At 42.9% G+C, this 22,379-nt stretch overlaps 1 protein-coding gene across 16 annotated transcripts in view; it reads right to left on the bottom strand.

Moving 5' to 3' along the window:
* Dys (Dystrophin) overlaps window positions 1-22,379 on the bottom strand; it is a 1,073,030-nt gene that overhangs the window by 604,264 nt on the left and 446,387 nt on the right. For all 16 annotated transcript variants that reach the window (XM_083123868.1, XM_083123876.1, XM_083123873.1 and 13 more), the window contains one exon: window positions 7,083-7,213. In XM_083123868.1, the coding sequence (XP_082979994.1) occupies window positions 7,083-7,213 (131 nt within the window). The remainder of the gene's footprint in view (window positions 1-7,082; window positions 7,214-22,379) is intronic.

Here is a 22,379-nt window from a genome sequence, read left to right as displayed (position 1 = left end):
ATGATAAGTAAACAGCCAAGGCCATCAAGATTCAACAGAAACGCTGACCGTGTGCGCCAGTCTGCTATTCCTCGTGCAATGCTTCGGCGAGTGATCGAAAACTTTAGTTCAAGAATAAATGAATGTGAAAACATGGACGGTCGCCATTTGTCCAATACTCTTTTCCACAAATAAAAATGTAATGCTTAAGCTTTCTTTTGGTAATAAATGTATCTTTATACAAAATATTTTAGTATTTATTTTAATAGTTTTAAAAACAAAAATATTTTGTGAGACGCCCCATATTAAAAAAGGAGTGTAAAGGGTCCCTTGAGAAAGTTTAAAAACGCAAGTTGTAAAGGGACCTGCATTGGGCAAACACAACACGTTTAAAAGGTGATGATAGTCTAAAAACTATAGCAGAAACAGTCTAAAAGACTAAAAGCTAAAAACATTGGCTAAAACGATCTCATCGTCTCTCAGAACAGCTGACAAATCGCTGGGAAGGTACCTTTAAACTGAACTTAAAATTTGAAACAAACTTTTTACAGTGTGATCAAGATGAAAAAAAATATCCTTCTTACGTACATTTTGAGCAACCTATTGATATTCATGTTTCAATAATGGTTGCGAAAGGCGGTGAAGTTTGAGCTCCTTGTATTTTATACAATTGTAATCAGAAGCTGAGTTCCACCTCTCTGAAGTAATTGCATTGAATGTTGAACAGTATCGCTCAGTGAAGGAGCTTACACGAAGAGAAAATTATCTTTCCACGGAACAAAAATGCAGATTTTTGAAACAACTATGTTGCAAGTTCTATCTTCCTCGTCGTCACAAATATAGTGTGTTATCGTTATCATCTATGGGGTTGCTAATCCATGACGAAAGAAGGAAATGAATGAATTTCACACCCTTCAAATTATGCGAGGAAAATTCCCTTACCTAAAATTCTTAGCTTAAAGTTACAAAGGGGTATTAAAAAGACGAAACTTGTGCAACGGCGAATTGAAAATACTATAATAACGAAGAGAAACGAATCGAGGCGACACGATGCACGGAACTGAGAAAATGATCCAGTTCAAGTGTCACGGAAGAGACAAGTGGCACGTGCATTTTGTCGTGTCGCCTCGGTTCGGAAAGTTCCATGTATTACTGAAGGCTCGCTTCCAAGCTACACGGTCTGAAAGCTCCCTTGCACTTCTATAACCCACTGTAAACAAAAGCAGCATGGTTTTTTTACGTGTTGATGCCGAGGGAAGAAATTCATGAGGAGCAATAACAGAAATATAGAAATTAACATAGAAAATAGATATTAAGCTAAGACTCACTCAATGTCCAAATTTTTCTAGTTTCGTGTAGAAAAACAAGGAAAGTTGCATCACAGACACCATCTTGCTTTTGGTTACGACTACATTCGATTAACCTCTGATGAAAGAGGCTGCTCTGTGGGAAAACGGGAAGTGGGGGTTTAAGAACCAAAGAGAGAGTAGAAAGAGCTTTTCGTGATGAACAAAAGTGGCTGAAGGACCCGCGTGACTTTTCAGCGGGTTTCAGCTCAAGATCAGCTTGTCTGCGGCGAATGATTGACGCCGAGAGAGACCCTAGCGACACAATCGATCGTCTTTTATATTTTGCCAGCATTGTTTGGGGAGGGGGAGAAATGATACTTTGTTGTGTTCCTTTGTGCTTCCATGTTTTTTCTTCTCCCTTTTTAAAATAGATTGTGTTCCCCGTTCACGATGGACTCTCTTGTTTCAAGAAAGTCAATGAAATTTGATTCATCTCGAATGTATAGGGCCTATGGTTCAAAAATATGTCGTAAAGTTTGGGAAAAACTTTAAGGAATGATAACAGTTCTAATAGTTGAAAGGTGGTCTAGTAAATATCAGTGGTGCAACCTCTCAATATTCACTTTACAGCTAGAATCATTCGATGGGTCGTGCGTTTGAGAAAATGAATAATACGTCACAATTGATAATCTTTAGTTGATGCGAGTCGAGTCCGTGTTTTTTAGTTTACAAGAGTCTAGTGTTATCTTGTCTCGATTTTACATAGGTCTGTCTCGTCTCCACTCTCCTCTCGACAAGTCTCACAAAGGATATGGTCTTGACTCGGTGCCATCTCCAATTTGCAAATGAAACCTTTGAAATATGACGATCATACTCGTAACTGCAGTAAATTTACAGCTTTTGGACAAAAACTGTCACAGCACTTGTCTAAGGGCTGTTCTGGTATTACATTTGAGAGAAAAGGGTCATCTTGTTTCGAGAAGGTATTGCATTTAAAGAAAAACGGTCTTGTTTCAAGACAATAGACTTTAAACCAATCGTAAGTAAAACTTCGAGGACTACACTTGAAGCGATTGATGAGCGGAAGCTCTTCAAGAATTACAATGATTTAAATGGCACCTTGCTTCTGGATCTGTTCTGGTTTACAAATATCGCAGCAAACAACGCAAGGATCCTCTTCTCATCTTCAGTGAGTTCCTCTCTCCAATTCTTCCCCCCGCCTGCGCATTATGAAAAGAAATGATTGATGGGTTCGTTGTTGTAATATCCAAGTCTTGTATTCCCCGTTATTTGTATTCAGGAACGAAGAGACGCACAGATCGAGGACGGGCTTCCAGGAATCTGGCGTACGTGAGATTTATGTGGAAAAGACCGGGCTGCGGTAAGGGGTGATTTCTTTTGCGAGGGAGAATTCTAACGGGTATCTGACATTACGTTGTAGCGAACGTAGTTGGAGTGATCGAATCTCAACACTTTCGTCAGTCTATGGGTTTATCTTCTCGTACACTTCTGGAAATACTCATCTTCGTTCTCCATTGCCTTTAAGGTTCTACACCCGTAAGTACCGTTCTGCGACTGTGTTCGCTCTCTTGTACAGAGAAACAATCGTGGTGAGTATAAACAGCAGTAGCAAAAATTGTCTCTTTCTTAGTGTCCGCCTGCTAAAACAGTAACAATTCGTATAACGTTATTTGCTTTATTGTGTGTGTGTTAATTTATATATATATATATATATATATATATATACACACACACACACACACACACACACACACACACACACACACACACAGGGTGTCTCATAAGTAAAACTGACACAGGTGAAAGTACACGATAATAGAAGCAAAAAAGTCTCAGTAAACATGGGTCTGCAAACGAGCCGTCTTCGAGATAATCGAGAATGTGTGACTACAAGCCGCCACTGACTTCATTGCAAACGTCGTCCTAGTTGGTAAAATGCTAATAACGTGTGCGAATGTGTCGCTACAAGCTGTCACTGATTATGTCTTATAAATACCGAGTGCTTTACTCCTTGCGCGTTCCGAGGTTTGCTCTTCGTTTACAAAACAGAACATTTACGACAGGTAGCGTGGGAATCAAACAAAAAAAACAAAAAACAAATGCGTCACTTTTTATATACAGTCACCGGTACGGCAATAAAAACGGGACACCTAAATCCTGAAATACTCTCTTCCGTGCAAGGAGTTATGCGTGTTGCTTAACTTTACGGCAGTGGCAGAACTTGGTATTGAAAATTTTCCATTAAAATCCATTCATCGTCGTAGAATTAGGAAACACACATAACGCTTTGCAGGGAAGCATTTCAGGATCTAGGCGTCACATTTGTATTGCCCATGACTGTATTTAAAATACATCAATTTATACCAATGTTCGGTAATTATTGGTTTCTTTGTTCGGTGTTGACCGAACCTTCTCAGTAGAATTTCGAAATTCCATTTAAACAACTCTGTCCAAGAACGAAAACGTATTGTGGATTATTACGTATACCTCTGCTAGTATTTTATTTATTTGCAATAAGAATACTCAATATGCGTTATACTCGTATCTTCTATGGAATTTAAATGAAGTTTTCTCTTTCCTTTACCATTCTATTCTTTCGTTTACCTTTTTCCACAAGAGAGAGAGAGAGAGAAAGAGACAGAGAAGAAAAATAAAATTTATTTCTCTCTCTCTCTCTCTCTCTCTCTCTCTTCGTTTATCTTTTTCTGTTCTATTGCAATTTTGTAATTGTTATGTATGTACTTATTACATGTACGCATATTGTAATACGAGTAGTAGCTCTGTTATACGTGATAAATTAATTAATTTTCACGTATCACAGGCAAATGAGATTCTGAAATGTATCCCTAGAATGTTTTTCTTTTCTCTTTATACTTCAATATAAAATGTAATGCATTTTTTACATCATTATTACAAATGACGTTCCTTTTTTGTTACTTTTATTAATATTATTCTCGTTAACCTGTTGCTCAAGATCTGCAACTAGCTCTTTCAAACAGCAAGTTGAAAATGGCACACATTTAACCAACTTCACCTCATAGTAAACCTCATTCAAAACGAAATGCAACAACTACAAATAATTTAGTCATGTGTGAAAGAAAGATTTTAAGGTATTTTATGTATTTTGGCGAATCTCGATGCAGTAAAATCCGATTCATTTTACTGGATAATTCAAACGTTTAGGTGTTAGTTTTAGGCTACAGCTTTATGCACTTTTTGTGTTAATAATGCATTTACATTTTCCTCTCTGTGTCTGTCCGTTTTTTAAATACATTGAAGCAATTATCACACGTCATTTACATTTAAATTATAGCTTTGAACATGGAGACAGTGAAATAGTTGATTTTTTTTATTATTATTATTTAGGGTTGCTTTTCTGCCTCTTTTGGCAAATCGCAGATATGATGACTGCTGAAATGATGGAATTGATGAAGGGACACTCACGAAGAACACCCATGCACAAGCCGGAATTCGAACCGAGAAACTCTGCCGTCGTAGCGCGCTGTGCCAACCACTCTGCCACGGATATCGGAGGTGAATTATCCTTTACATATTATTATTGATGGTGCAGTTGGTGAGTTAAATTGTCAACACAACCACCTGAAAAAGCAAATGCAGCCAAAATTTTCACGCTATAAATTTTATAGATATCTACAGCAGAGTCAATGCAAATAGCTTGTTACCTCCAACCACTGCTATGTACGAAAAAAAGGATATGATGAAGCATGTCTTCTTGTCACAGAATAGCCGCGAGGAAGGATTGGGTTGGATATTACATCTGGAAATCTCTGATGACTTTTGAACTCAAAATGTTTTTCACTGCTTCGGGAAATGTCTGTGAAGTGCTCCTGACATTTTCCATCAGCGGAGGGTAATGAGAAATATATCGCCGGCGGTGATCCAGCTTTGGAGTCTAGTTGAGGTGACCCATCCGCCGTGCTCTTGCCCCTAAAGGGAAGCTGCGTCTGCACACGAGCGGAGGAGGAGGGAGGGGATGAGTAAGTTTCGCCAATGGTTAGGCTACCTCTCGCAACTTGTATGTTTGACCACGGTTTGCCCCTTACAGAGTGAGAGAGAGGGACGGGTTAAAAGTTACGTAACTCGGGAGGGGGAGGGACGCTAGGTACTTCAAGATACTATTTCGCCCAGTGAGATGGAAGTTCTAGACTGGATGGATAGTTTCCAGTGTGAAATGCAAAGTTGTGCCTTACTACCAAACATGAAGGAAGCTATGGGGAAGGAACCACGTGATCTGTTAGTTGCAAGTTAGAAGTTTCCCCTCTGATTTGACGACTCCAGCCGCTAGCACATATAGTAAGCCAAGACCTCGATTTGCCCCAACAAAAGAACATCTATTACAGCCTTGTCGCGGTTCTAACCCTTCTATCCTCTTCACTTCAAATACGAAGCCGTGTTGAATTTTATTCTACAGGGTGTACCAAAAGTCCCATTACCCTCCCCCTTGAATTGTAGACAAACCTGCAAAATTTATTTTAACAGCATGCGTATGATGAGAGGATGGTATACCATTAAATCAGACCAATGACCACCATTTACTCCAGAGGATCGGTGTGCACACCGCTATTTTCATGGCACAGTATTATTGGCCTCCAGGTTCGATGTGAAATCCTCCGTAACATAAGATGTCAGATCTGGATTTCAGGTGTTCATTTTAAGAGAATACCTCAATTATGTGTTCAGAGACAAATGGATTGGACGAGGATCGCCAAATTTACCAGCACCTCTAAAATGGCCACCCCAAAGTCCAAATCTGACATCTTGTGATAATGTGCTATGGAGGCGAATAATACTGTGCCATGAAAATGGCGGTTTGCACACAGATTCTCTGAAGTAAATGGTGATCATTGGTCTGATTTAATGGTATACCATCCTCTCATCATACGCATGCTGTTAAAATAACATTTTGAAGGTTTGTCTCCAATTCAAGGGGGGGGGGGGTAATGGGACATTTGGTACACCCTGTATATACTCGAAGTTCATTTTTCTCAAGAAGCAGTGGACCCATTTTAACATTTTTTTTTATATGCAATGAACCTTAAGGAGCTAATATGTTAGACGTGATGAAAACCACACGAATTTCTGGATTATATGATTTTAAAATTTCAAGAATCCAAATAGTAATAAAAAAATTATTGAGAAAAGAGAAAGTTAAAGACATTATAATTTAATGTGCGAGAATATGATAGTTAGTCGGTTTGATTTTTGTTCGTTAGTGTCGATTTTATGAAACTTTTAGCTAATCGCGACGATGAGAATGAGTGAGGTGAGGATATTATGAAATTGATGGAGGGACAATTAAAAAGAACAGCCACGCTCGCGCCTGGGCCTCCAGGGTTGTAGCGGGTTGGTAACCACTCCGCCACGGAAGTCGGCGATAGTCGGAAAGGAAAGGGACGACCTCCGTAGCGGAGTGGTTAGCATAGGGCTCTACGACGACAGGGGTCCCGGGCTCGAATTCCGGCCTGGTCATGGGCGTTCTTTCGTGAGTGCTCCATGGTCAATTTCATCATACCATCACTCATCCTAATCATCCAAAAGTGGCAGAAAAGCGAAATAAAATAAACGAAATAAGTCAATAGCAAAAGAAATATCGGAAAGATAGGAAGATACACTCAATAAGGTAGGCATCATTCATTAAAGAATGTTGCATAAACTGTATAAACCATATGTTTTGAAGGCATTATGCAGGGTGCACTGTAAATAAATAGGCTAACTGTTAACGTACTGGTGAAGAGAAATTGAAACAGTTGAAATGAAGAATGCAAAGCTTACCTGGAGAATGGACTTGTCGCAGCTAGCTATAACACTAGTGGGGGTCAAGTGCGGCGTGGGCGAGGGGGGAGGAGTCTGAACTTCCACGGATCGGACAGAGCGTTCCACGGAGGGCGAACCATGCTGCAATTCTGGAAGAGAGAGAAAAGGCATCATTAGAAAAACATAACATTGTATTTCAAGTACAATTTGGTCACACAATTGGATTAATTCTAACGCGAACAAAAAAAATCAAATAATACAACTCGGGATGTACTATTTTTATCCTCATATACAGAACAGATTTTTGATACGGTCCGAATTTGGTGACAAGAATACATATGATTACAATTCCTAACGTTAACGAAACAAAATATATGCAGGTTACAGATCTATCTCTTGGTTATGGGGAAATGTGTTGCTTACATTTTGTGGCAACAAGTAACTTTATTGTATAAGCGAGTGTTTGCTCCCACGTTTTTGTGTATTTTCTCTTTGTTTACGTTTCTTTGCTTCTTCTATATGTACTTTAATTGTGTACTATATATATCCACTGGGGTTAGATGGCAGAACAACCGTAGGCTATATCGTACTTTAATGAAGAATAATTGAATCCCGGTACATACTGAAGATATTACAAATGAATGAATGAATTACTTAAAATTGTTGGATGCTTCGGCACATGTGACCATTTTACACCCATCAATGCAATACCCCTTACCTTACCTAAGAGTTAAAAAGGGGATGCAGAAAGTCCCTTAGGGAAAAGTTACAAGTGCAAGGTTTTAAAGCGACCTGCACAGAAAAAAACACAACACATTAAAAAGGTAAGGATAGACTAGAAAACTTTATCACACACAGTGGAGGAGATCTGCTCTTCTCGAAAAACTTAAAACATTTGTTAAAACACTGTCGTCATCTCCCAACAGGTATGATAAACAGCTTGGAAGATTAAACGGAATACATTATAAATGGAGTATCATCCAAACAAAGAAGCGAGTACAAGAAACGATTTATCTACCAACGTGGAAGGCCATATACGTTTCGGTAAAGTTAAATGTCACAACAAAAGCATGACCATCCTCTCTCTCTGAAAACAGATCCCGTATGGTATTTCTCGTCCAGGAATATCCAATTTGGTGGTCAGCAAGTGCAACCAATCAAAAGGAAGATCAACAATTCACAACCGAATGGTAATTTCGATAGCGCGTTTCCAAATTATACAAAGGCTTCAAAGGGAACACATTTCCTGATTTACCATACCTTTATCGTTGCCATAAATTACGAGGATATTTTGGACTCAAACTACACTAATCAGAGCAGGTTAATCTCCATTGTTTATTATGGAACCATGTAAAGTGTAGTAATGAAAGTTCGATCTCGAATCAAGAGCTGGATAGCCAATTGGAATAGATAATTACCAAAAGATTGCCATTTTCACTCGAACAAAACTGCCTCGGTATTTAGTAACTAACGTTTGTGGCTAATTTATTTACTTATTAGGGTGTTCAGTGTAACGCGTTACGAAGCCACACGTCCCAAGTTCGAACGCTTGTAGGCTAGCTGCGACAAATAAGCAGTTGCGGACAAGGAGCGTCAGTGTCAACAGGATGTGGAGAGAGTTATTTCTGGCAGGATAACTCTCATATAAAAACCACAAAAATCCAGCGACGACACTGAGACATGGCGAGTAAGTGCCGCCATTAAATAAGCACTGCCCCTGCTGCCTTGCAGGTAAGAGAGGGATCTCTAAAGGCTAAGGGAAGGAAAACCCTGACAGAAAACCAAGGGGTAGGAAGAGCCCTTAGGCGTGGTGAAGCCAGTCTTCCTAGGGGTAGGAACCTCGAATACAAATCCCTGGTCCTCCAGGTTGGGGGTTGGGCGTAAGGCCAGCACCCTTACCCTGTAAAACAACCTCTCGCTACGAACTCTCAGACAAGCAAAGCCGGACGGATCTATAAGAGACGACCCACGCAATGTAAAAGGCTAAGGAATGTGGATATTAATGTGGCAACCTGGAATGTCTGTACCATGCTCCAACCAGGTAAAATGAATGAAATTGCAGATGAATTAATAAAATATAACATGCAAATAACAGCATTACAAGAGATAAGATGGAATGGGGATGGATGGATTAAAAAGAAAGAATTCTCTCTTATGTATAGTCGGCATCCAACAATTAAAGGAAGAAATGGCACAGGTTTTTTAGTTACTGGAAATGTGAGGAAATGTATATTCGGATTTGAACCAATAAATGACCGAATATGTAAATTAAGAATAAAAGGAAAATTCAATAATATGACCTTTATATGTATATATGCACCAACTGAAGACACAAACAAAGAAGATATTGAACATTTCTATAGTGAACTGTCAGATGTATGTGATAGAGTACCAAAACATGATACACTAATTCTACTGGGGGATTTTAATGCGAGAATAGGTAATGAATCCAGCAGCAGTGGAGTATCAGGAAGATTTTCCCTACACAAAGAAACAAGTGAGAATGGAGAAAGGCTGATACAACTAGCACAATTACAAAACCTTGATATTAGTAGCACTAGATTTAAGCATAAAAAAATCCACAAAGGGACTTGGAAAATACCAGGTGAACAACGATGTAATCAAATTGATCATGTATTGATCAATAAGAGGAGAGCTACATTAATAATTGATGTAAAAACATATAGAGGACCTAGTTGTGATACGGATCATTATCTTGTCAGAACTAAAATAAGACAAAGAATTAGCATGGTTAATGAAGGAATATACAAGAAAACTAAGAAATGGAATATAGAAAAATTGAAGAAATCTTGTATACAAAACACATACAGACAAGAAATACAAACGAAACTTGAAGAAACAGGAGAAGAAGATGATGTAGAAGTGGAGTGGGATAACTTAAGAAACATCATACATAGTACTGCTAATCAGGTTTTAGGAACCAAAACATATGAAAAAAATGAAGATTGGTATGATGAAGAATGTAAAAAGGTGGTTAAAGCAAAAAATGAAGCTAGAAATAGATGTCTTAATAGAACTACAAGATCAAATAGAGAAAAATATGAAAGTCTGAAAAAGCATGCTAAGAAAATGTGTAGAGAAAAGAAACGCCAAGCAGTAAAAACACAAATAGAAATGTTACAAGAACTAAACACCAAAAAAGAATATAGAAAATTAGTAGTACAAGTGTCCGGGTTCTAAGCCACCATCATTGGGGCTCGTGGGGCTCGATCGCCTTAATGGATTTCTCTCGTAAGGCGCAGTGTTGCCAACTTCTTACCCGAAAAAAATCACCAAGGTTGTGGCGCTCGTCGTAGCCTTTTATGATGTATATTTTGAGAGCAGAGTTGGCAACACTGTGGGTTTACTGTAGCCTTTTATGAGGGGGGGGTTTATTGCCCTCTGTTTACATCTGGCAACACTACCGTAGATTGACAGTGTTGTTAACCTACTGGGTTTTTCACTGTAAATTTTTATCAAAGGACCTGAGGGGTCCATGTATTTTTTATGTCTGGCAATACTGTTGGGGGCCTAGTGTTGGCAACACTGTGGGTTTACTGTAGCCTTTTATGAGGGGGGTCTATTGTCCTTTTTTTATATTTGGCAATTTTATTGGATGTTCCTTTTTTGAGGCTTGGGTTTTGCAAACCCATCCGAAGAAAATTCCACTATATGATCTTTCACTGGCTAAGCTAACCTACAAATAGGAATTGGCAACACCGACGAGCCTTGAATTATTATTTGAGGCTCGTCGGTGTTGCCTACCCACTCTACAAAAATTCTACTATATGATATTTTGAAACTTTTGAATGCAACTTATCGTAATTTTCCAACTGTGGGACCAAATGTTTATATATCGTGACTTTTGTAAACCTCTTTCGGGAACAATGTGTCGCACACACACACGTGCGCGCGCGTGCCTGTATTGTGACGCAAGCAAACAAAAAAAAAACTTTGCGTGTCATTACAAAAAAAAACTTTGACCGTATTCTTAAATAACTAACAAAGACAATGAATCTTTTTGGCTTCCGCAAACAGATCAACATGGAGACCGCACCACCAAATTCCAATAACCTCTTACCTTCCGTATTATCTAAACTCAACGGTCTGTTGATCATTCACCTCAACAGCATTTGGACGAAACTGAATGACGATGTGGGCAAGATGTTTTATGTTTTTAACAACAATTTACATTTCTACGAAATTCCGATCGACGGGAAACTTCAAATCACCGTGAATCCGGAAAACGCAGGCGAAATCAAAATTTCTACCGGCAAGAACATTTTTCGAATCAAGCACGACAAGATGCTTTCTAACATTACGTACGATGTGTCTGCAGGAGATTATTTTTACATAGAACTCCTCGGAGATTACGACAAACTCATTCCTCTCTTCGTAGAATTACGAATCGTCTATCCTATTATAAATAACCGTTAACCAAAAATGCCTAACGACATTTTCGGCAACACCAAGCGTGTAGACCACGCAGAAGAGATTCTCATGTTGGACATTCGAGTTAAGAAGTTGAGGACCGATTTGATCGCTTTGCAGGAAACCTTAAACAAAAGTTTAGAGTCGGAAATCGGTACGCTCCAAACGCAATGTCTCGACCCCATTCTGAAAATCGATTCCGAACTGAAGACGCTGATAAAAAATTATGTCGACGTACCTTCTTACGACAGCGTTCAAAATATACAGTTGAGCGTGGATTCGCTTCAAAATGATTTGGCCAAATTACAGCAATTTCAATCGAAAAATGAAGATTTGGAAAAATTGAAACTCGAAATCGAAGAACGAACTTCCGCAATCGAAAAGAATTTCTCCGAACTTCAAACTGTGGTGAACGATATAGACGCAGAACGCTTGCACGTCGTTGTTTCCAAATTACAAGAAGAATTCACCGGCACGTTGGAAGAAATTAAATCCAAGTTGCAGACTTTGGAAGATACCATGACGAACCTACCATCGTCGGACGAACTGCAGGTCATCGGTAAAAGCGTCGCGAACATAAAAATTCAATTGGAGGCCTATCAAGATTTCGAACACATTCAAACCACCATCGCTACGCTTCAGGCGTCCTTGGAGTTGATCAACGAAGAAATTAAAAATATTCACGCTGAAGCAAGCGCGCTGACGAGCATTCAAGACACGTTGAGCACGGTTCAGCATAAAATCGAATATTTAGAAAATTTAAACGTCGAATCCAATCTTGCTCATTTTCATCACGTACTGGACAACATACAGGGTGACTTGGAATCGTTACGGACGAGCGTGCCTTCGAGCGAAGATTTGGAAAAATTGAAAACGGCGGTGACGGCACTATCCGAATCGAGCGACATCAAAAGTTCATTGAGCGATCTCGAGAGTAGGGTGGCCAATCTCCCCACCTCCAAAGAATTGCACGCTTTGAAAAGAAACATATCTCGAATGCTGAAACGACTAGAAACGGAAACGGCGAACGTGGAAGAGATTCGAGACGAAATTAGTTCGCTGGTGTCGACGCTGCCCACTTCGCAGAGCGTCGCCGACCTTCACACGCAGTTTACAGAGATGCGAAGCATCGTGAACGATCTTACTGAGAAGAGCTCGAAATTGAATCAAGTCGAGAACCTTCAGAACATTGTCGTCAACATCAGAGATCAAGTCGGAGTGCTGGAATCCACGCAGGAATCGACGCTGGCCTCTTTCGGCGCCAAGTTGCAAGAACTCAACGAAAACTACAAGCAGTTGAACGTGGAAGTGAAAATCAAACCGTCGTTTTCTGCCGTAACGGATACCATAATCGAGCATTTGCTGCCCATCGAAAATAAACTCGGACAAGTTCACAGTAATCTGCTCGGCGTCGACACTAAATTCGCTAAACTGCATTCTCTGCAAGCCATCGAAATCAACAGCGTACCCAATCAACAGAGAATCTCCACGTTCGTCGAAGGTAACAAACTGTACATGTTACATCCTTATCATCCGTACTACAAGTTTCTCCTCGATGGCACGATTCAGATAAACGAATTTTCGTACTGGTCTCACGGTAGAAAAGCTAGCGTTCCTACCATGACTTTAATATCGAATCGTGGTGTCCAGAAAGCAGGAAACATTCCTCTGGCACGTTGGAACGAAACGCGCAACATATATGAAATACACGAAGACGAAGATCTTACCGTTTTCGACGTGAGTGCCGGCGATAAGCTGATCATTCAAAACACGAGCGAAGTGCCACCCTCTTTGAATCCCATCACGCTTGTGCTTCTCTTGAAACGTAATCTCTAAAAAAAAATGTCAAGGCAAGCCATCGTCGAAGAATTGCATAAACCTGCACGCCGTAACTACGAACGTTTGGCTGTGGTAACCAAGGGCATCGACGACCTCTGGCAAAGTGACCTCGTGGAGATGAGTAGCGGCAATTTGAAAAACGTGCATAAATTGAACAAGGGCAACAAGTACCTTCTCACCGTCATAGACACGTTTTCGAAATTCGCATGGGCTCTACCTTTGAAAGCCAAAACGGGAACATGCGTCACGGAAGCATTCAAATTAATTTTTCTCGAAAGCGGTGGCAGACAACCACGGTTTCTGCAAACAGACAAAGGGAAGGAATTTTACAACGCCGTATTCCAAAAGTTTATTCAAAAACACAAGATTCAACATTATTCGACCTTCAGTCACATCAAAGCCAGCATCGTGGAAAGATTCAATCGAACCTTGAAAACTCACATGTGGAAACGATTCACGCTTCGGGGAAATTACAAATGGGTCGACATCCTGCCGGAACTCGTCGACACCTATAATGATACGGTACACAGAACGATAGGCATGAAGCCAGCTGACGTTACGAAATCTGACGAGCAGCGTTTAATTTCTACCGTTTACTGTCCAAAGTACACACCCACGACAAAAAAAGCTAAATACAAAATTGGAGACCGGGTGAGGATCAGCAAATTCAAACGCACCTTCGAGAAGGGATTCACAAAAAATTGGAGCACGGAACTCTTTACGGTGGTTCGAGTTTTACCTGGAAACCGACACACGTATATAATAAAAGATAGTAGCGGCGAGATTTTGAAAGGAAGATTTTACGAAGAGGAACTCTCTAAAACGAAACACCCTGACACGTACCTCATCGAGAAAGTATTGCGTAGGAAAGGTGACAAACTGTTTGTCAAATGGCTGGGACTTCCGGAAAAGAGTTGGATCGACGCGGACGAAGTGATCTTGTGAGTACGTGGAACGTGGTGAAGCGTCTACCGGATCCGGAAAGTCAAACGAGAAAAAAAAAGAACGGCGAGTTGCTTCCCGACAGCATCCGCTGTCTGATCGTAGGTCCTTCGGGGTGTGGGAAAACGACACTGCTCGTGGACAATTTTCTCCTCGCACCGAATTGGTTAAATTGGAAGAACAGGCACCTGTACGTGTTCTCGAAAAGTTTGGAGCAATCCAAATACCAGCAACTGATGAAACTGTACGATGGTCTGGACATTGCAACGTTCGCCTCGGAAATAAAACCACTCGACGATTGTCGTGAAAATTCAGTCGTTGTGTTCGACGACGCCATCCTGGAAAATCAAAATGAAATTCGCAACTTTTTCACGCAAGGTCGTCACAAAGAAATGGATTGTTTTTATCTAGCTCAAACGTTTTCCAAAATTCCAAAACAGTTAGTACGCGACAACGCTAATTTCATATGTTTGTTTCGTCAAGATCACACCAACCTCAAGCATGCGTACGATGACTACGTAGGCGGAGACATGAACTACAATCAATTTTCGGAAGGCTGCTCTTCTTGCTGGAACAGTGACGATTTCGGATTCGCTACGATCGACATGATGAGAAAACCCAACGACGGAAAATACAGAAACAAAATCAACGACTTTCTAAACGTTGCAACGTTGTGAGAAACGACGTGTATAAATAACGTCATGACGAAACGAAAAATCGAAGACGAAAATCTCAAGCTTCGCGATTACCTCGCGAAACGCTTCAAAGGTTGGAAATCCGAGAATCGCGGATTCTACGAAGAGAAGAAACGTCAGGATCAACCCGTGATCGATGCCATCAGCGGTCTAGGTAAAGAAATTAAAAGTGTCACGGAACAAAATAAAAATTTGATCAACGAACTCGTACCGCTCGCAGCTAAAAGTTACGCCGTACCCACACCCATTTCGAGCATTCCTTCGACGCCGTTCGAACTGAAGGATGCACCGGCACGACGTCGAGCTATAGGCAGCACGTCTTCGGATAAAATCGAGTTGGGACCTTTGGCACGAGACTACCAGGGCACGGGGAAATTCGACAAGGATGAAGTGTTCGGATTGTATCCTAGCATGGAAACCAGCGAAGGCGGCGGTGTGGTGTGGAAGATTGGGAAATCGAAGGTGACCTTCGAAGGCAATGACATTAAAGACAATTTAGGCGACAAGGATAGTTGGACCAGGTATCCGGGTACGGTGGGACTGTGGGAACTCGTTGCCAAAAAGCAGCCGAAAGATTACATCGACGAAGATTACCAAAGTTACAAGGAAATTCTGATCATGACGGATGCCTTGTACCAGAACAACGACGCCTCGCAGAATAGGGTGAAATCGAGCAGCGGCGAGAAGTACAGGAATCTCATCAAACCGATTTGGAACCAGGTCAAAACAGGCAGCGGCGTCAAACGCTACAACACGTTACCCAAAGAATTCGTTTGGGTGGACGACGTTAGGAAACTCGTGGACCGATTGTTGGTGATAGCCGGCGAAGAGAATGCAGGCAACCGTAATTTCTACAACGAGAAGGTTGGCATCGTGGACATGATCAGCACGAAACTTTCCAACTTCATCGTGAACGACGACAAGGGCATAGGTTACCTGATCAAAATCATCAACACGCTGCCTCCGAAATTTTGGAACGTGGCCGAAGGAAAAGGACTCGTGAACGACATCATCAACAAGTTACCTTTCGAGATGCATCTACCTGGCTACCAGTACTGCGGACCGGGTACCAAACTCGAGAAAAGATTGGAGAGAGGAGACAAGGGTGTGAATCCGTTGGACGCCGCATGCAAAGATCACGACATCGCCTACAACACCACGCAGACGGATCTGGACGCACGTCACGAAGCAGACAAAAAATTGGAACATGCAGCTTTCGAAAGGTTCGTGAGCAGAGACGCATCGCTGGGTGAACGGGTCGCCGCACTGGGTACCACCATCGCCATGAACACGAAACAAAAATTGGGGTGGGGTATATAAATAACATACCGTAAAAAACTACACAAGAAAAAATCTCAGAATATATATATAAATAACATACCGTGAAAATAACACATAGAGCATCAACATGAAGCCCAAGGGTGTCGTGTACCAGATACCATACTCCAATCTTAAAAATCTAGGTGCCCTCGATGGGTTACTCACCAAGAAACAACGCGAGAAGAAACGTTCTTGCTTGTCGAAAGGACATGGAATGAAATTGCTGCTCAGCACACCTCAATTGAAAAGATTGCAGCGTTCGCGGAAACAGCAAAAGATCGGAGGTTTCATATTCAGCATCCCGGCCATCCTGGCAGCATTGGGGGCCGTTGGAAGTTTGGCCGGCGGAAGTGCCGCCATCGCGAAAACCGTCATCGACTCGAAGAAGAACAAGGCGGAATTGGAAGAACAGAAACGTCACAACCTGGCCATGGAGAAGAAAGGAGGAAAGGGCGTGATGAAGAAGTTTAAAAAAAAGAAACAGAAGCACTCACCAACCGAGACATTGAATCTCTGATCGAACCGTTACAAATCAAACACTTCAGAGGAGTTTTCATGTCCGACTCGTTACCTTCAAGCGTTAAAAAAAGAGAATGCGGAGTAGTCAACTTGGACGGTCAAGAAAATCCAGGCACGCATTGGATATGTTACCACAAAAACGACAATGATAAAGCATTCGTTTTCGATTCTTTCGGAGGTGTCCCACCTACAAATTTAATTCATTATCTGAAAACGAACAAAACCTCTATATACTACAACGACGAACGCATTCAAAATTTCGGAGACGTGAACTGCGGTCATCTCTGCCTCTCCGTGCTCGCGTTTCTCTCTAAAATAAATAACCCTACGATCGAGGATTTCCAGAAAGCATTGTGGAACCTCAAACAGCATCACTAGGATGGGCGTGTTCCATCTCACGAACGAATCTTCAATCTTGAAACTCACGCTGCACGACGACATCGTCTATCCTAAATCCGTGGCTCTGCGTGCATTCTACAGCATGTACCTCATACCCAATGTTACGCAGCACAACAACAAAATTAGCGTCGGAAGCGAACACATCGTCGTCACGCCAGGACAATACAATCTTTCCACTTTGCAAGCTCAATTACCCAAAGGCACGTACCTTTCTCAAAATTCGGTCACGCACAGAGTGGAAATCCTATCCGCGACGGAGACCGTGGACCTGGGCACCATAGGAGAACTTTTAGGTTTCGAGAACGACACCAAACTCGAAGCTGGCATCAAGCACGTAGCAACCAACATTCCTAAATTCTTGGCCATAGAGACTCTGAACGTGCACTGTAACGTGGCCGAAGGTATGATCACGAAATCTTCGGACGGATTGTTAGGAAGTCACAAGCAGACGGGAATCATAGCCACTTTCAAACCAAGTTCCGAGTTCATGGAACCGATCATCTACACGCCCTCTTCGCCGATCTATTTTCCAGTATGTCGCAACCGCATAGACGACATAGAGTTGGTGGTGACGAACGAGAAAGGAGACGTGGTGGATTTCGCAGGTGCCACTACGACGGCCATCGTGGAGATCAACGTATAATAAATAACCATACATGTAAAATGGAGCAAATCGAAAGTTACGAATTGCAATCTTTCCCTCCCAACCGTCGCACGTTCGCCAATCTGAACGAAGCGAACAGGGAGATCGAATACGACGTGGACGTAGGCGACGGGTTCATTCATCCTCACAGAGCGGACCTCTACCTTCAATTCGACGTGGTGAAGAAGGAAAGCGGAGACGCGTTTCCTGCAGCAGCAAACTTGATACTCGTGGACAACTTCGTGCCTCACCTGTTCTCGCAGGTGGAGGTGAGGAAACACAACACCGTCATCGACAGAATAGATTATCCAGGCATCACGTCGACGGCAGTGGGAACGTTGAAATTATCCAAAACGGACGCAGCGTACTACCAGGCCGGGGGATTCGAAGCCGGGACCAAAATATCGACGAAAAGTCACACGGTGCTCTTTCCCATGCGTCTGCTGCCTGGTTTCTTCTCGGATTATAAGGAGATCATGTGGAAGGGAGGACTGAGGATCACGTTTCGAAGAGCGGCCAACGACAACGACGCACTGATGCGATACGCTACTTTGGGTCCGGATGGCACCACGCCGATAGCCAACACTTTACCCGAAGCGGCGAAATGCGTCATCCGAAGCATGGAATTGAGAATGCCGGTGGTGGAATACGAAACGAACTACGCCCTCAAGTACAAAGCGGAGATCTTGAAAAGTCCGCAGGTGCCGATTCACTTTCACGGTTACCAGTGCGTGCAGAAGATGGCGTCGGGAAGTCACATGGAATTCGACGTGACGACGCAGTTCAACAACATACAGTTCGACATGCCAGATTTCGTCGTAGTGCTCTTTCAGACCGGACGCGATAACGATCAGGAAAAAGATTCCAGCAAGTTCGACGACTGCAAGATCAAGAACGTTTATCTGAAGAACGGTAGGAACGAAGTGTTCCCGCGCGAGAATTACAACCTCGACATGACCAAAGACGATTACCTCAAACTTTACGAAGCTTACACGGCTTACAAACGCGTGACCGAGGGAAGCGTGGACGTGTACTACGCGCCCAGCGAATTCAAAGCACGGAGACCCATGACCGTCATCAACACCACGAAAAGAAAGCAAGTGGTGGTCAACGATCGTACCAACATCAAGATTGTATGCGAGTTCCACGATGCCTTGCCTGCAGATACTCTGTGCAGTGTCATTCTTATTGCAGAGAAAACATTTGTGTATGACGTCAAGAATGAAAGAGTAACTGAACAGTTTTAAATAAATAAAAAAAAATAGCACACAATAAGAAATGTGGAATTTTATATATATAAGTACAAATTGCAATTAGCAGTTTCCAGAAGTTTAATTTTGCTGTGCCATGCATGCATGTAATCGAGGAAGTGGAAGTAAATTAAAATTGTTTTTTTTTCGCATTGCCTATTACTTTTTGTTACACTCTGGGCAGGTCTTACTAGTTTGGAGGCGATAGTGGCCCCACGGAAGTGTATGGACCCCACATTCAAGAATACACCTCTTGTCGTCGTGTGCATCCAGAGCAACTTTCCTGACAATATTAGTTGTAAGCACATGATCGACGCTTTGGATACGATGCTCTTTTTGTAGAATGGGCGATTTTGTTCTGAGGCACTCGAGGTAATCCTCAAACTTGAGGTGCTCCCGAACCACTTGCCTGCTTACACCCTTTGCCTTTTTTGTTACAGAACCCTCAGCCCGGATCGCATAGGCTTTGGCACGAAGTCCAGCAAACTCCACAATCACATCCCCGTCTTTCTCGTCCTTGAGTTTGCCGGGTATTTTTTTGTTCCGGGGCAGAATTCCATACCGGTTTAGCTGGGGATAGCCCGATGTGTCGAAGAGCTTGACAAGAGCTGGAACTTTGGCTATATCACCATATGCATCGGCCGTGCGAACATGGTATACCAAGCTGCCTGTGTCTGTGTAGAGGAGCGAGATATTGTGGTTGTAGTGTGCACGTAGTATGCCGTAATATGTCTCGAACATGCACAACTTGCTCAGATCCAAAACTGCAGCTCCCACATAGATGGGCTTGTTGAGTAGCACCTTGCCCCGGTTCATGTGAATCAGAGACATCTGTTCGTTGTAAATTGTTCGAGACCTGAACAGCGGGCTTGCAACAAGTCGACGACACTGTGTTTTCTTCGTCACCAACCTCACATCAACGCGATTTCGCACATTCTCCATGGTCTTCCCAAATACCGCATTGTTCATTAATTTGAAAAAATCGCGATCAAGTTCCGAAGTGGCATCAGTGCGATGTTTGGTGTTCAGTTCGATGTACGGCTTCAACCATGGAGACTGCCTGAACAAGAGCACCTGGTAAACTGCTTTGACCGAGACCCCTTGCTGCATTAACCACTGGAGGTTCCGGTAGTGTAGCACATAATGCTTTTTGGGCTCCAAGTCCATGACGAGCTTCGGTTGATCCGAGCCAGGTGGACACTTGAATTCCGGAGCAGGCGAAAGGTCACAGAATGTATCCTGCAGCTTCTCGGGGAAGTCAAGGTCCACCTCGGCAAAAAACCCAAACTCGTCGCACTCTTTTTCGATGTCGTGGTATAAAGGATCAACCCACTTAAACTGTCCTGTTGGGAGTGGCTGCATCATGGAGTGCCCGTAAAGATTATTCACGTCAGTGTACATGATGTAGCTTGATGGTTGGGAGGGGTCGTAACCAGTGGCCATGTGGTGATTGTTGGCGTGTGCGAAGCGTTGCGACACTTGGACCATGCCGCCCCGGATAGCTCTCTCGATGAAAAGCATGATATCATTATCGGAGATAAGTGAAAGTTTAACTTTAGTCAGCAGGAGCATGGCCGACCATGCCAGTCCAGGAAGGCTGTAAAAATATACAGGGTCCAGGTTGTAAATGTTTATCGCAGTCGCCCGAAACGCCTGGAACACATCGGCAAGAAGCGTCACATCAAGCTTCAGGTATGCATCGTGGTAATCACCGAAAGTTCGGCAACCCAACTCGACCCACATAGACTGAGCATGCTTGTACTCCTCGTCGGTAATACCAGAACCTCTCAGCTGGCTGTAGAACTTATCCTGGGGAGGCAGCAACTCTTCTTCGAACTTGGAAGGGTCTGTGACGTATTCGTAGGGGTAGACCCCTTTACGTCTGATGAGTGCGACATCTAAGTTCGGGAAACTTGATGTAGTAATGGCTAGTTGGTCGTCTCTGAGCTTCCCAGCAAGAGCATCGAGGCTTGCCTTGAGGAACCTCAGAGAGTCGAGGAACCGAAGCTCGATGCTGCTGCTTGAGTTGGGGATCGGCACCCACTTGCTGATGCTAATATAACGCTCCTCGTTCTGTGCCAGGACATTGATTCTCGCATTGTCGTACCCTAGATGTGTAACCAAGTGATGGAAATCATATCCCGAGCCATTGTGAAAAAAGACCGGTATGAAGCGCGGGTCCCTGGCTCTCAAGTTACATCTGTTGCACCACGGGCCAATGTAGCTTCCGGTCCCATAATGGTCATGCTGGTGGACCTTTTTGTTATCGTCAGTGAAGACCGACTTGCAAACAGGACAATTTAGAGCCATTTCGTGCTGATGCTTGTCTTCCGGAGACAGAGGCAGCATGGGCTTGGGGGCCAACAGCACCTTCCCTATCTTGATGGCTTCCTGTTGCATTCTCTCCAGGAAGTGTTTGACCGGGTCGGGACCGCGATACACATAGGGCTCGGAGGCAATATGTTGGTCTCGCCACACCACAACATAGGAGTAACTCGAGGCCTCCTGGATTTGGAAAGGAATGGTAAAGGATGTTTCGGGGTTGGGCTCGCAGTTAGACAGAGGTTGAAGAAAGGCCTCGAAGTCTGCTACAATATAGGCAGGATGCTTCACCATAGCACTGTGCATGCGAAAGCACTCTACTGCACCAGGTTCGGGCAGGATAATTCGTGCAGGCTTGTTGGTACCACAATAGAGCATGTGGCGAGCTAGCTTCTCAGCAGCAATGTTGGGTCCTCTGATGTACCGGTAATCCTGCTGTTCTCGATTATAAAATATAGCCAAGCACCTGCGACACACCTCGACGTGGGTTTTGTCTTTGCTCCGTTGGCTCGAAACAAGCCGAGAGAGGGAACGGATAAGGGTGTAATGGTGATGGGTCTCGTCCTTGATGAGCAGGAGGTTGATTTCTCGTACCTCGTTGTTGTTGCTCATGTTGCTCACCCGGATGGGATGGACCTCATTTTCGTTCTCGGTGAGACCGTAAACATTGATGGCTAATTGCAGGCCCAACAAGTCACGAGCACGAGCCTCAAACTTGCGAATATGCGAGACTTCTACAGGGTAGGCAATCCCGGCCATTGCATCCTCCAGTTCCGACTCATACTGCTTGTAGTGTGCAACACGGTACGAGTGGTTTTTCCAGTGAACAGGGTGCAATGCTGCCAGCACCGACCAGAGGAAACATTTGGTGTCTTTGTTCTGAATATTGAGAACAGCTTTCCTTGCTTCAACCTCGGGTGGCAGGGCAATATAGCTAGACCCTGCCAGTGGCAGG

The sequence above is a fragment of the Lepisma saccharinum genome, chromosome 6 (assembly GCF_977018435.1).
Source record: "Lepisma saccharinum chromosome 6, izLepSacc3.1, whole genome shotgun sequence".
Classification (NCBI taxonomy): domain Eukaryota; kingdom Metazoa; phylum Arthropoda; class Insecta; order Zygentoma; family Lepismatidae; genus Lepisma; species Lepisma saccharinum.
This window is presented reverse-complemented; position numbering and strand designations above follow the sequence as displayed.